We start from the raw sequence: 14,792 nt of genomic DNA, 5'->3' as shown, positions 1-14,792 counted from the left end.
GCAGCAACCCCTCCCCATCCAGCTGGCCCAGGACCCTGGAACTCATCATTAGTCTGCTCTGAGGACGTGCCTCAGTCTCTGCTGTTGCTTCCTGCTTGTCCCCCCATCTGCTCTTGCCCAGCCACTTCCCTGGGAGGTTTAGAGCCAACAAGGTACCAGTACGGGCACAGATGGGGCTGGAATTGAACTCTAATTCCTTGATACCTGAGGTAGGGAAACTGAGGCGGAGTGGGAGGAGATCCTGGACAAGAGGAGGAGAGGGCATTTGCAAGTCCTGACCCAGGCACCCACTCTGAGGATGGGAAGGGAATGTGGCAGTGCCCCGTGCCTCCTCTCCTGACCCAGAGCAAGGGCCCCATGCAACGTGGAGAGAAGACGGGCAAAGCTGTTCCCGCCAGCATTCCATCAGGTCCTGCCCCTGCCCATCCGCTTCTGGGGCCTGGCCTCCATGGTGCCCTGCCTGAGCCTGCCCTGTCCACACCCCATCCCCACCCACCGCCCTGTGCAGCCCTGACCCACCGATGGCCATGTCCAGACTCCTGGGGGGGTTCCACGTGAGTGTGACCATCCTCCCCGTCACAGCCACCACCTGCGGGGCGCCATCTGGAGGGCCTGGGACCACATCTGAAAGCCACAGGTCGAATGTCTGCTGGGTCCAAGGGCCCAACAGCCCTACAGGATCACCGAGCCTCAGGGCAGGAGGCTAGGGCCTGGGGGCTCAGCCACAGGGGCAGGGGCAAGGCAGGAGGGTCCCCAGGGGATGGAGGGGAAGGGAGCTGGGTGGAGACCCCTTTCCCTGAGCCTCCACATAGTGCCAGAGGCCAGGCTGTGCGTGCAGCTGACCACGAGGGTGCCTGCCTCACCTGTGACATACAGGTGGGCATAGCAGGCAGCTTTGCCCAGCTTGTTGGCAATGACGCTCTTGTAGACACCGGCGTGCTGAGGCCCCACGGCAGGGAACACCAAGCGATGGACATCCCTGTCTGGTGGGGGAGGGACAGTGACACTGGGCCTGAGCCCGGAGGATACCTTGAGGGGTAGGCCCATGCCATCCCAGGCCTGGTCCCTCACCCCCATCCACTGCAGGGAGGAGGCAAGTAGGGAAGGATGGGGCAAGGATGGGGCAGGCAGCAGGAAGTGCATCCACAGTGCAGCAAACTCTGGGTCTGGGCCCAGGCTGGCTTCCAAGTCTACATCTGCCCTGGCCCCTCTGGTCTGTCCCTCCAGTGTGTCAGGCCAGGCAACTTTTCTCTTCCTCCTACAATGGGCCACCCTCTGGGGTCCCTGCCTCTGTTGATTGGCCCCTCGTCTTCCCACCTCTGCATGGTCACAACCTCTATGTCAAAACTCGAATAAAGCTTTGTTCCCAAGGCCCCTCCCCTAAGCCCTTCTTCTCCATCCCCAAGGCCACTGCCATTCTGTCTCCAGCACAGCTGCAGGGAAGCCCTCCAGGAGGACAGCAAAGCCCTCAACCCAAAATCCCTGCCAGCCACATCTCTGCTGCTCCTCTGCATCTTGATGCTGGCAAACTCTCAGGCCCCTGAACGAGCCACTGAGTTCCATCTCCAGGTCATTGCTCACAACATTCCTCCCTTGTGGAATGCTCTCCTCGTACCTAAGGCTTCCTTGTCCTTCAAGACATAGTTTAAGTAGGTACAGCCCATGAAGCCCCCCTGCCCCTGGCCCGCTCTCTACCCCTCATCCTCTGACTCCTCCCAGGACCCCAACCCTCTCGCCTGCACATCGATGGGCACTGGCCCACGCTGCTTTTCATAGGCGGGGGCTTTTCCTCTTGCATCAGTCATAGCTCCTGACCTGGCCTGCAAGCTGCTTAAAGAGCGGGCTGACATTGTCAGATCTGCTTGTCCCACCAGACCCAGAACCTCATACACAGTAAGTGCCAAATACATTCTACGATATATTACAAGAGTTGCCTGCTCTGTGCCCAGCCTATACCAGGTACCTGACATGCTTTCCCCCCCGCGAATCCTCACAACTCTACAAAATTATCCCCATTTTACCAATGAGGTCAGAGATATTGACTTGTTCAAGGTCACATGGCTAATAAATGATAGCTCGACCTTGGTACTATGTGATTCCAAAGCTCTTTCCCTACTCCCTGCTCCCTGGATGCTAAGGAGGCTGTCTCTGGCGAGGACACAGAGAGGAGGCCTGCACTGTCCTCCTTCATGTCAGGGCTGTCCCTAGACACCCCTCCCTTCTCTTTGCAGTTATCTCTGCATAAAACAGTCACCCATTCATTTATCTCTGCTGACACTATTTATAAGAGAAGAGGAACCAAGGGCTGCCAGTGACCCCAGATACAGGCAGAAGCGGAGACGCCAGCTTAGATCCTGAGACAGACACTCACCCAGGGCCTCAGAGCAGACTGGGAGACAGGGAGGCCTGCTGCTGAGAATGACAGTCATGGGAAGCTGTGGGCAGGGGTTGGAGCCGGGGTGGCATCACTGGAGACGGGCAGGCGGGTGGGCAGGGAGAATGTAGCATGGGTGACAGGGACATCCTGGTTAAGAGCTGGGCACCAGGGTCAGACAGTCCTTTCTTGCCTCTGGGCAGCTTCCTGTATCTCTCTAAGCCTCAGTTTCCTCATCTGTAAATGGGGCTAATAGTACCCGCCTTACAGGCCTGTGGCAAGGTAACATGGTCCTTGTCATACCTTTAGCTCTCAGGACCTGGCACTTAGAAAGCACTTAATGAAGGTGATCTTTGTCATGTTGCAGCCGTAAGAGGAAACAATGGTGGGTCAAAGACTGGGCTCTGTCTTATGGGAGGTGGGCAGACCTTCTCACACAAGACTCAGATTCCTTCAAGGATGGAACTGAGATGCTCCCATAAGAAAGTATCCCAGGCTAAGAGGACACCACAACCCAAATACGTTCCTCTGTGTCTCCCCTGGCCCCTTCTTCTTTATTTGCTATTTGTTAGCAACCCTGGACAGAGCATCCCTTCCATGCCAGACACTGCCCACACCTGCTTTTTCATTGCAATGTCTCCAGTAAGTACCACCGCTGATGATAATGGCTACTAAAACAAGAATAGTGAGACTTCACACCTCCCAACTGCTCACCAGGTGCCAGGTCCTGCTCTAGGGCTTATATGCATTAACTGATTTAGTCTCGTAACAACCCAATTACAGATGAGAAACTGAGGCACAGAGGGCTTCTGTAACTTGCTCATGGGCCCGATGCAGGTTAGTAGCAGGCTGTACTGCCTGCCCAGTCAGTGCTAATGGGCACTGAGGGGTGACTCAGCAGATGAGTGCTGTGTGGGCTTGCAGGGGAGGCAATGACCTCACAGTCCCTCCCGGTTCCCTTCCCCCAGGCACCCGGTCCCTGGTCAGGCTACAGAGGAAAGGCCTGGGGAAAGCTGGGGAGAGGGGCAGGGCATTGCAAGCCAAGAAGGTGCTGCAGGGGACACTCCCGGGGTCCTTCCCAGGCACATACACTGTGTCATGCGCCGGTCGTCACTGCTCTGGATGCGGTGGCCATTATGGAACCAGCTGATGGTGGGGTAGGGCAGTCCGGTCACCTGGCACTCTAGCATGGCCTCCTTGGCCAGTCCCACCTCCAGGTCCTGCAGTGGCCGCAGGAAGTCAGGAATGGACAGCCGCTCCAGCTCACCCTGCTCTGGCTCCTCAGGAATGGACGGCATCTTCTCCAGCTTCGAGCTGCAAGACCACACGGCTGCCCAGAGGCCCAGGGCCATGCCTCCCACCCCAGGGCTGGGCTGGCCCCTCACAGGCAGCCCCGGCATCGTTTGGGGCTCCGGTGGTACCTGGGGCCTGAGGCAGCTGTCCGGGGCTCTTCTACATACAGCTGGGCTGAGCAGTGGGCCTGGCCATGGGTGTTAACAGCACTGACTGCATAGAGCCCCTCGTCCTCGCTGCCCACATGGGCAATGTGCAGTGAGTGCAGACCCCCGTCCTGCCGCAGCCGCAAGTTCTCACTCTCCTCCATGGGGCGGCCTGCAGAAGGGAGGGGTGGGAATGCAGAGCAGGCACAGTGAGGGGCCCTGCTCTCTGGGTGCACCGCATCCCCGCCTGGGCCCTTGGGGGGCCCTCAACACCTGCAGCACAGGGGCCGTACCAAAATGAGTCCAGGTAACAACAGGTGGCGGGGTGCCGCTGATCTTGCAGTCGAAGCGGGCAGCTCGGCCCTCCAACACCTCCACATCTTCCAGCAGCCGTGTGAACAGGGGTGCCAATGAGGGCCGCACGGTCAGCCGGGCACTGCAGGTCAGCTCATCTGCGGGGCAGGGGGCAGCTCAGAGATAGGGAAGGCCAAGGAGGCCCAGGCATCCCAACCCGCCACTCCTGACCTAAGGCTGAGCAAGAAGCTGGAGCCTGGGCAGAGCCCAGCAAAGGCTCTGGGTACTCAGGGGAGGAAGTGGGCACAGATCCAGAGACTAGATCTCAAGAGGGTGGAGGTCAGCAAGGGTGGGTGCAGACTGCCATGGTGGGCTGGGGACTGCATAGGAGCCCAGGGCCTGAGCCCAGGGCCTGGCCCCAGCTCCCCCCTCCTCCCCTCACCCTGCCCACCCTGGATGAAGCACAGCCCAGCTCTGAGAGGGTCCTAGAAGCCAAGCCCACCCCTCCTCCATCTACTTCTCAGAATTCTCCTCTGTGCTGGGGTCATGCCCATGCTCCTAGCCACCTGCCCCAGACCCAGAGCAGATGCCCCTTGGCCCCACTCTACCAACCCCCAAAGAAGCTTCTGGAGGAGATAAGGGTCCCTTATGCTGACCCGATGCACCCTCCTGCTTCTAAAGCCCCTCCAGCTTCCGCTTAGGTCTTCATCACCCACAACGTAGCGAGGCAGGTGCCATAATCTCTGCCCTTCCATGAGGGCAGGCCCAGGTCAGAGATAGCATCAGTGGTAACAATGGCTGGCATTTATTAGGCAGGTGTGCCATTTGAAACCCATTTCTGGAATGGTCAGTGCTCCACCCTCTCCTGGAAAGGCCCTTTGACAGGCCCTGTGCTTTGTTCTTCACATACACTATCTCATTAATCCTACCAATCCCTCTACAGAGGAGGAATGATCACCATCCCTGTTCTACAGATGAACAGGCTAAAGCTCAGAGAGATGAAGTGACTTGTTCACAGTTACGTGGCTGGTGACTTGCAGGGCAGGCGTGGGAACCCACATTCACCTCAGCAGAGGCACTCCCTCCTAGGAACAGTTAACCCTGTTGCGGCCTTTCCTTTGTGCTATGCACTATTCTAAGTGCTCATTTTACTGAGGCCAGGGCAATGTACTAGCTCCCAACACCCCCCCTCCCCTTCCCCTAGGGGTTGGAGCTCTGTTTCCCGGGCATCTTACTGTACACCTCCAGTCCCTTCCCTCCAGCTCTTGGGCACCCATGGCAGCCCAAGGCCTGAGTGGGGAGTTACCTTTGGCCGTGCTGAGCTTGCAGGTGTAGACGCCACTGTCGTCCTCATGTACAGATGTAAGCAGCAGCTTGCATTTGCGGCCATCGAAATGCATCTTGCATTTGAGCAGTGCAGGCTGCAGCAGGCGGCCACGGCACAGCCAATCCACCTCCACGTCAGTGGGCCCCGCCACCAGGCACTCAAACAGCGCCATCTCCCCGGCCCCCACGTCCACGTCCTGCAGGGGGGCCAGCACGGCCAGGGACCGGCTTTCAGGGTGTGCTGAGGGGAAAGCAGCCACGGGGGCCACGCACAGAGCAGAGACACACAGGGTGAGGGAGACACACATACACACGCACAGAGAGACAGACAGACACAGAGAGAAAGATGCATTTTGTTCTCTGGAGATGGGGAAAGCCCACCCACCTGGCCAGGACAGCAAGGCAAGCCCAGACCTGGCTTCGAGATGGCAATCCAAGCTGGGCCAGGGAGGGTGACTCATGGAGGCAAGAGGGAACTGAGGGAGGGGAAACCGAGAGGGCCACGTGGTGGCAGAGACAGCGGCGGGGGAAAAAAAAACACAACACACCAGCTGGGTACAAACTGGACTTTATTTGAGTTAAGAAATAGGTGTTTCCAAGTCTCTCCACGCTCACTACAGTGGCCCCCTGCCCCTGTTCCTGCACCAAACCTGGTTAACTCCCTCATTCCCAGACAGAGCACCCCAGCCCTGACAGAGAAGGAGGGGGCCCCAAACGGGCCCTAAACCTGCCAGGGCCAGGGCTCAGCCAGGCTGCTCATCAGCACAGAGCCTGGGGCCTCTGGCTTTTGGTCTTTTGTGGAATAGAAAGTGTTGTGCCATTCGAAACCCATTTCTAGAATGGTCAGTGTCCTAACCCTTCCTGGTAAGGCCCTTGTCAACAGCCCCTGCTCCTTGGGCCCCTCCATGCCATGCCGTAATCTCTCCCACTCTGTCTCACCCCACCTCAGCTCCGAGGCATCCTTCCCTGACTATCACAGACACACAGACAGACAAACAGATAGACAGGCCTGTAGCAGCAGTAGCACATGCACTCGCCCGGTGCTCCCCTTCAGGGAGAGACTCGGGGGGTTGATACCCCTCGCAGCCACCCCTTCCCAGCACTCAGTCCATCTGTGGGCCTCCTGGCCTGCACAGCCATGTGTCCACTTGGGGAGGGAGGGTCCACAGGGGCCCATGGGCTATCCCCCTGGGGGCTGCATGGGGTGGGGAGGGGAGGCTGGGACGGGTCCGGGCCGGCAGGCCTGGGTCTGTGGGCAGGAGGCAGTGAAACACAGCGAGGTCCGAGAGGTGCCTGAGACAGGGGCGCGGCTCGGAGGGTAGCGGGGGGAGCGCAGGTGGCCCCCTGAGCTCACTCGCCTGTGTACAGACAAAAACCTCAGTCAGCAAGCGGCAGGTTAGTGCAGCATACGCGCACGCGCGCGCACACACACACACATGCACACGCACACACGCACGCACACGCACACACACGCATGCACACACACATGCATACGCACACATGCACACACACGCACTCATGCACACGCACACATGCACGCACACACACGCACACATGCACGCACAGGCACGCAGACCTGGCTAGGGCCCTTCTGCATAGAGGGCTGCCTCTCACACTGCCAGGGCAGCACTGCCACTCTCGGCTCCCCCAAGGTCAGCTCTGGGCTGCGAGGGCCGGCAGCTAGCCAGAGACTGGTTCCTCGGGGTTCCTGGGCAGGCAGAGGCCCGGGCAACCAGGCATTCATGGGATCAGGAGCACCCCAAAGCCTGGGGGTGTCGGAAGGAATCCCCAAGAGAAAGAAGCACCGAGACATGGGTTAATACAGAGAAGCGAGGCAGAGCCAGGCCCTGGAGAGAAAGCAGGCCAGGGAGGAGGGCTGAAGAATCTGGAGACCAAGGAAGTGGCAACTACAGGAACGGCGGGCACAGAGGAGGGGAACTGAGGCGGAGGGCCAGCAGAGGGACCATGACTGTCAGGGTCTGAGCTCTGAGCCTTGGGGAAGGTCAGGGGCTGGGGGCTGAGTGAGAAGCGAGGAGAGGAAGCGAGGAGCCATTGAGGCGAAGGGTGAGGTGGAAGGCAAGATAAACGGTTGTGGACTTCGGTGAGGAAAACCCACGGCCCTCGAGGGCCCCCTAGCCAGGGCCTGGCATTCCTGCTGCCTGAGAGGGCCCCTGCACGTATGCCCCAGGCTCTGGGGGCCCAGGCCTCTTCACACGTCACAGCTGTGCTCACCCTGGCACCCTAGGGTCCCTGTGATGCTCCAAGCCTAAGCCACCCCAAGGGCCCCTCCGAACGGGTCCAGCCACCAGACTCTCCCCACCGCTACCTCACAGTAGCTTCTGCACAGCAATGGGATGGGAGGGTGGGCAAAGGGGCGAGAGGAGAGGGGGAGGGGGATGAGGGAGGGTCCTGGGCAGAGCAGGGTGACAAAGGCTCAGAAGAGTGTAGAGAGAGCTTGGCCAGTGGCAGGTGCAGGGTCTCTGGCTGCCGCCAGGGCTCCGTGATGGAGCAACAGGGAAGGTGGGGTTGTGTAGTAAGCTGAGCACGGAACAATGTGCTGTGCAGCTTTGGGCAGGTCACTTCCTGTCTCCGGGCTTTGGTTCACTCAACAATAATATAAGCAGCTGGACTGGGGCCCGTTAAGGCCCTTTCAGTGGTGGTATCCTCTAACTGAGGCTGTGTGAGAGCAGACAGTGGGGGAAGGAAGGGGCCAGGGCCAGGTGGGTGTTCATGGAGAAATCAGGTACTCACCTCGGACCTCCAAGCGGGCCTCGCACTGCCGAGCGCCATACTCATTGACTGCTTTGCAAGTGTAGAAACCAGCATCGCCACGCTCCGCAGCCAGGATCCGCAGCCGGCACAGCCCACCCTCAGCCTCCTCCGCAAAGCGCCGCTGGTCCGGGCGCACAGGCTGGCGGTTTCTCAGCCTGTCAGAGGGGCAAGAACTCAGTTCCAGGGCCCAGGGGCCTGATGTGCGTGCACAGGAACTGGGGCTGCAGCATTGAGCAGGCCTCTCCTTCCCTGTGCAGTTTGCCCAGTCCCCAGATCTGTCCCACTGACCGTGGGCATCCCTGGTTTCCAGGGCTAGGTTTTTACCCCCACTCTGCCATCCCACCCACCTCCAGGAGCTTCCAGGTCACTTCTAACTGCCTGGAGCTCTCCCTTCTCGGAACTCTGCTGCATTCAGAGTGGAGCCGTGCTTTTTAGCTCTTTTTTCTTTTCTTTCTTTCTTTCTTTTTTTTTAACAGGGTTTCCCTCTGTCACCCAGGCTGGAGTGCAGTGGCACGATCACAGCTCACTGCAACTTCTACCTCCCCAGGCTCAAGCAACCCCCCCACCTCAGCCTCCTGAGTAGCTGGGACTACAGGCACACGCCACCATGCCCAGCTAATTTTTGTATTTTTTGTAGATACAGGGTTTCACCATGTTGTCCACGCTGGTCTTGAACTTCTGGGCTCAAATGATCCTCCTCTCTTGGCTCCCCAAAGTGCTAGGATTACAGACATTGAGCCCTCATGCCTGACCCTATTTAGCTCTTAATAATTCTTAAAATTCCCCATGTCTTATTTTTATTTATTTATAATGGACAGATAGCTTTCCCACTTCCCAAAAGGGGTATGAAAAAACTTACAATGTTAAAAAAAAAAATCACAGTGGGGGCTGGGCACAGTGGCTCATGCCTGTAATCCCAGCACTTTGGGAGGCCGAGGTGGGTGGATCACCTGAGGTCAGGAGTTCGAGACCAGACTGACCAGAAACTCTGCCTCTACAAAAAATACAAAACTAGCTGGGTGTGGTGGCACACGCCTGTAATCCCAGCTACTCAGGAGGCTGAGGCAGGAGAATCCCTTGAACCCAGGAGGCGGAGGTTGCAGTGAGCCCAGATCGCACCACTGCACTCCAGCCTGGGCGACAAACAGTGAAACTCCATCTAAAAAAAAAAAAAAAAAAAAAAAAAAAAAAAAAAAAAAATCACAGTGGGGACCAGACAATCAATTAAAAATGAAAAACAGAATTCAAACCATAAAAAATTAGCAAGCTGAGTAATCCATGTTCCAGGCACCTGGGATGAGCGAGGCCCCTCTGCTTAGACCCACATTTAACTCGGGGCTGCTGGCAGCTCAGAAACAAATTGTTGCGTGTTTTTTTTTCAGTAACAGGGTCTCGCTATATTGTCCAGGCTGGAGTGCAGTGGCGTGATCATAGCTCACTGCAACCTCAAACTCATGGGCTCCAGTGATCCTCCTCCTCACCCTCATAAGTAGCTGGGCCTACAGGCATGTACTACCATGTCCAGCTAATTTAAAAAAATTTTTTTGTAGAGACAGAGTCTCACTATGTTGCCCAGGCTGGTCTTGAACTCCTTGGCTCAAGCAGTCCTCCTTCCTTGGCCTCTGAAATGTCTTGCTCCTAGCTAATTTTGGGAGGGGGGTGTTTTTGTTTTTGAGACAGGGTCTCACTCTGTCACCCAGGCTGCAGTGCAATGGTGTGATCTCAGCTCACTACAGCTTCCACCTCCCAGGGTCAAGTGATCCTCTTGCCTCAGCCTCCCAAGTAGCTGGGATTACAGGCATGCACCACCACATCTGGCTAATTTTTTTGTATTTTTAGTAGAGACAGGGCTTCGCCATGCTGGCCAGGCTGGTCTCGAACTCCTGGCCTCAAGTGATCCACTCGCCTCACCTCTCAAAATGCTGGGATTACAGGTGTGAGCCACCGCACCCGGTCATTTATCCCCCCCCCAAAAAAAAATGGACAGACATGAGACCCAAACCCCTCCCCAGAAAGGGAAGCCCTAAATAAGCCTGGAACATGGGGCAAGGGACGGGGTGCCAGGGGGAGTACACTGCTGTCCCTGAGATGAGGCCCCTGAGGCAGATCATGGGGAAGCCCACCAAGGTTCCATTTCCTTTCACCCAAAGCCAGACCTCCCAGAGCCAAGCCTGGCATAGAGTCACTGGTGGGTGGTGGAAAGTGCGGCTACTCACCAGGAGACCACAGGCTTGGGCTCCCCCTGCACGCGGATGCTCATGATGACATCTTGGCCTTCTCTTACTGACTGGTCCATAAGTGAGACCTGAAGGGGTTACCCCAAAGTGTCAGGGGAAGACAGTCAGGGCAGAGCCTTGGGTCCTGAGGGCTGTGGAATCTGAGACGGAGGACTCTTCCACAGCCAGACTGAGACTGGCTCTGGGTAAGAGGGTTTGAATGGGAGCAAAGTTCCAGGTCTTGCTGGTGCCTAAGCATGGCCCCAAAAACAAGGGGGCACCCAAAGGAAGGGGGGCACACAGGAGGCTGGGCCCCAGTCTCAGGGGTCTGACCTTGAAGGTGGGGGGTGCCTTGGAGCCAGTGTCAGAAGAACGGCGGTTCTGGCTGGGACTGGGCTTCATGGTGGGGGTTCGGGGCCAGGTCTCCCCAGGCTCTGGGAACTCTTCTGGGGGGCTCAGGTACTCCTCGTCGGAGGTGATGGGGCTGCTAAAAGGGGATGTAGACCCACCTGGAGAGAGACAGAGATAGCTGCCAGGGAGGAAAACGAGCAGAGAGCCTGGGAGAGCTGGCTGGAATGTCGCCCAGAGCCCAGGAGTTGGGGCAGCTCCCCGCAGGCTGGCCCTGCCCTGACTTCACCCCCAGACTCCTGCGACCTCGCCCAGCTGCTTCCCCTCCCTGAGCCCCTGGAACCTCCTCTGCCACTGGCTCTGCCAACACTGACCCTGCTGATCCTCCCAGGAGGGGACACCATAGGGAAAGGCCTGGGGCAAAGGGTTCTGGCAGTAGAGGGGCCACTCCTGGGCCTGGTGGGAGAATTCCACTGGGGCAGGGAACCCACATTCCTGACACGGACTAGGGACCTAAACTACCAACTGCAGGCTCCAAAAGCAGGGGAAGCAGGTCTATGGAACCCCGGAGCAGCATGGCTAGGACGCCAATTTCTTGGGCGAGCTGGGCCTGGTGCAGAGGAACACACACCGCAGACAAGTCACATCCCAACCTCGGTCCAGGGCCAATGAGGCGGCACCATCTAGCCTGCCCCTCCCCCTTTCCCTTCTCAGCTTCCTGCCGTGCAAACCCCAGGGGCACCTGTTGGCCACAGCCCTACAGCCTGAACCCCCAAACGCTCCAGGGATACAAAAGCAGAGCTGGAGTCATCCACAGAAAAGGGCAGCTCAGCCTGGGGAAGAGGAGGGGGGCACCAGAGTCAGCCTTGGGGGAAGGGTGTCCCCAGGGCCCTGACGCCCTCCCCTGCAACTGGCCAGGGTCCCAGTCTCACTGAGCTGGCTCCTATCCGACTGCCAAATACAGACATGAAACTGCCACAGCCCCCTGGCTTCTCCCCGGGGTCCCCCCACCCCAAGCCCCCAGCAGGGCTGTACCCCAACTCACCCCAAGGCTCTGCACACAGACCCCAGCCTGTGTCTGTCCTGAAGGCTCTGCCCTGGCACCAGGCCCTCCTGCTGCCTGCCCACTGCCCACCCCAGCGTGGCTCCCCAGGGAGCAGGAGCCCGGCCTGTCCAGCCTGCCCAGCCCCACTCACTCGGCTGACCCAGCTGAGGCCCTGCACGGAGAAGGCCCTGGGGGAGGGGAAGGCGCCTGAGGAGGGGAAGGAGGAGGTTGGATGGCAGGCCGGCAGGCAGCTGGCTAGGAAGGTGGTGCCTGCCGAGACCACAGGCAGCCTGGGCCCTGGTGTGGAGGGGGAGGAGAGGGGAGAGGGGAGGGAGGGCGGAGTGTGGCCGTCTGGATTTAGCCACTCTGCTCACTCCCAAGCCGCGGGATCTGCCTTTCTTCTCCTTACAGCTTCAGACCCTGACAAGAGCAAAGCCTGCTCTGCGGTGCCTTGACTCAAGGTGTGGGGCCTCCGTCCCCGAGCAAGACAGGAGAGGGGTGGCACTGCGCTGTGCCAATCGAGACACTTGCCCTGACCCATTTGTTCTGACATGTCCACCAAAGGAGGTGCCCATGGGAAATGTTGCCCCTTGCTCTGACGGAACCACCAAGATCCCTGACCGGGGAACGTGCTAACGAGCCTCAAATACTACAGAGCCAGGGCATACCTGTTTTCTTTGGCCCCGAAAATCAGAGAACTGTCAAGATCTTTGCCCTCCTTCACAGAGGTGGGGGAAGAATCTGAGGGGGCCCAGAATCCCACCTCTGCCCCCTCATCCCTGCCATGGAAGGTCTGGCCAGCAGCCACCCCAGGGCCTAAGCCCACATCCAGCCTTCCTACCCAAACTGCCGGGGCACCTGTTGGCAGCTTGCCCACCACCCATTGGCCCCGCTAGGGAGGACAGTGGGGGCTGCCTCCCCCGAATGACCCCTTATCATGAGAACCCATTTGTATCTGGGATGGGGAAGGGGTTTGGACACGGAGCCTGAGAGAAGGGGGCTGTTGAGCAGGAGTCACATGTCCTTCTCCCTCTTCCTATCACATCACCCCCCAACCCAGGGCCACATTCCCAAGCCATGACCTGTGTTTCCCAGCATGGCCAGTAAGGAAGGAGGGCTGGGGGCTGGGCAGAGGAGGGGCCCACGGTTCAGGCTGGCTGTCTTGAGGTAGGGTTGGGGAGGGAAGTCAGAATGGCATTTGGTGCTTAAGGCAGCTGATGCTGAGATCACAGGCACGGCCCCGCAGGCGGGCGGTCCTACCCCTCTGTGGAGCCTGGAGTCCTGCCCCAGGGTCACCTCCAGGCTGGACAGTACTGAGGAGGCTCACGGGCCCAGTGACTGGGAGCGAAAGCAGAGCTGAAGGCCAGATGGTCAAGATTTGCAGGGAGCCTCAGAGACCCCTGGTGGTACCCAGGGGAACAGCATGCTGGAGGGCATCCAGCCACCAAGCGAGCCCCCATCCTCAAGCCCCTTGGAGAGAGAGACTGTCAGAGCAGCCCAGGCCTCTTCTAGACAAGGCAGTAGCCTCTGCCCCTCCATACCTCCAAAAGTGAGTGACCAAGGAAGCTGATCGAGGATTCCTGAGGCTCCATACCAGAATCCGGTGCCACCTAGTTTTTTCCCTGGCCGCATAGCAAAAACCATCTTTGGAACCAGTCCCTGACATCCCAGCCCTGCTGCACCCACAAGCCCAACTCTCACTGTGGCAAACACAGTTACACCAGCCAGGAAGGAGGGGGCAGGTGCCCCCCTAAACCTAATAGGCACATACACTCAATGGCCCTGAACAACCCACCACGGAAGTACCGCCCCTTCACACTGGCTCCCAATCTCCCACGCTGACCCCATGCTCATGTCCACCCTTTCAACATCACTCTCAGGTCAAACTCATTTGATGAAAATACTGGCGTTAGGAAGCACATAGGGAACTCCCTCCCCTCAGACCAGCACATCCACCAGCCCCAACTGTTTCAGTGTCCCCTGATGTGTTCTCACAATAGACAGAGTTGCAGCCACCACTGTGAATATCTAGTACATAAAAGGTGTCACACACAGCTCTTTGCTTCAGGGCTTCTCAGAATGTTACTTGACCTTCTCACCTCAGGACCACCTCGGGCTTATTTAAAATATAGATTCCTCAACCTTACTCCAGCCTGCAGAATTAGATTTTCTGAAATGAGATGTCAGGAAGCTGCATTTTAAAAAGCACCCCAGGTGACTCTTAGGCACATGAAAGCTTAGGGACCACTGCTGATCTTTATGGGAGGAGGACAGCCCTAAGAGGTGGTATCACTAACTAAGCCCCTCTTCACTGGGCCATTCAACCTCAGAGCAGGGCTTTGAACCTAGGAGGTTTGGCTGCACAGCCCGTGTGCTTCCCATGGCACGACCTGGTCTCCCATCTTGGGCACAATCTCTAACTCTGTGGCAGTGGTTCTCAAGGTTTTCTGTGCATCGGAATCACCTGGAGGGCTCCTTAGACCATAGAGTGCTGGGCTCCACCCACGGAATTTCCAATTCAGTAGGTCGGGGCTGAGGTCAATAATCTGCATTTCTTAAGAGTGCAAAATGCTTATTGGAAAAAAAAAAAAAAAGAAACTGCATTTCTAACACATACTCAAGTGATGCTGATGCTGCTGGTCTGGGGGCCTCACTCTGAGGACCACCGCTCCATGGTCTCTTTCCCAAGCTCCCCTCATAGGCAGAGCCTCATGACCCTTGTGGCTGGGTGTCATGCCTAGCCTCACCTCTGTGTGTCACCCACGTTGTTCAAGGGCTTGAAAAGTCATGAGGGTCTCTGCCTACTCACTGCCACCTCACATACAGCTCTGCAGTCCACACAACCCCTAACTGTCCAGGAGGGCCCCCAGGCACAGCTGCCAGTGCTAAGGAGTGGCAAAGACATGGTCATGTCCTCAGGAGCCTTCTGGGTGGTGGGGAAGACAAGCCAGATACACAAGTGACTATAAGAGCAAGCA

At 57.9% G+C, this 14,792-nt stretch overlaps 1 protein-coding gene across 10 annotated transcripts in view; it reads right to left on the bottom strand.

Moving 5' to 3' along the window:
* The window catches only part of SPEG (striated muscle enriched protein kinase), a 59,779-nt gene that overhangs the window by 21,152 nt on the left and 23,835 nt on the right, over positions 1-14,792 (bottom strand). For 7 of the 10 annotated variants that reach the window (XM_054549881.1, XM_054549878.1, XM_024243784.2 and 4 more), the window contains 9 exons: positions 10,755-10,930; positions 10,422-10,510; positions 8,185-8,360; positions 5,414-5,674; positions 4,107-4,265; positions 3,796-3,985; positions 3,465-3,688; positions 864-983; positions 520-624 (listed from right to left, as the gene is read on the bottom strand). In XM_054549881.1, coding sequence (XP_054405856.1) covers positions 520-624; positions 864-983; positions 3,465-3,688; positions 3,796-3,985; positions 4,107-4,265; positions 5,414-5,674; positions 8,185-8,360; positions 10,422-10,510; positions 10,755-10,930 — 1,500 coding nt within the window. Of the gene's footprint in view, positions 1-519; positions 625-863; positions 984-3,464; positions 3,689-3,795; positions 3,986-4,106; positions 4,266-5,413; positions 5,675-5,965; positions 6,792-8,184; positions 8,361-10,421; positions 10,511-10,754; positions 10,931-11,814; positions 14,362-14,792 lie in introns of those variants that run through there. The other 3 variants (XM_054549883.1, XM_054549887.2, XM_054549886.2) reach the window with 3 other exon arrangements.

Source organism: Pongo abelii, chromosome 11, assembly GCF_028885655.2.
Source record: "Pongo abelii isolate AG06213 chromosome 11, NHGRI_mPonAbe1-v2.0_pri, whole genome shotgun sequence".
Taxonomy (NCBI): Eukaryota; Metazoa; Chordata; class Mammalia; order Primates; family Hominidae; genus Pongo; species Pongo abelii.
Note: the sequence above shows the minus strand (reverse complement) of the source record. Positions and strands in the feature narration are given on the sequence as shown.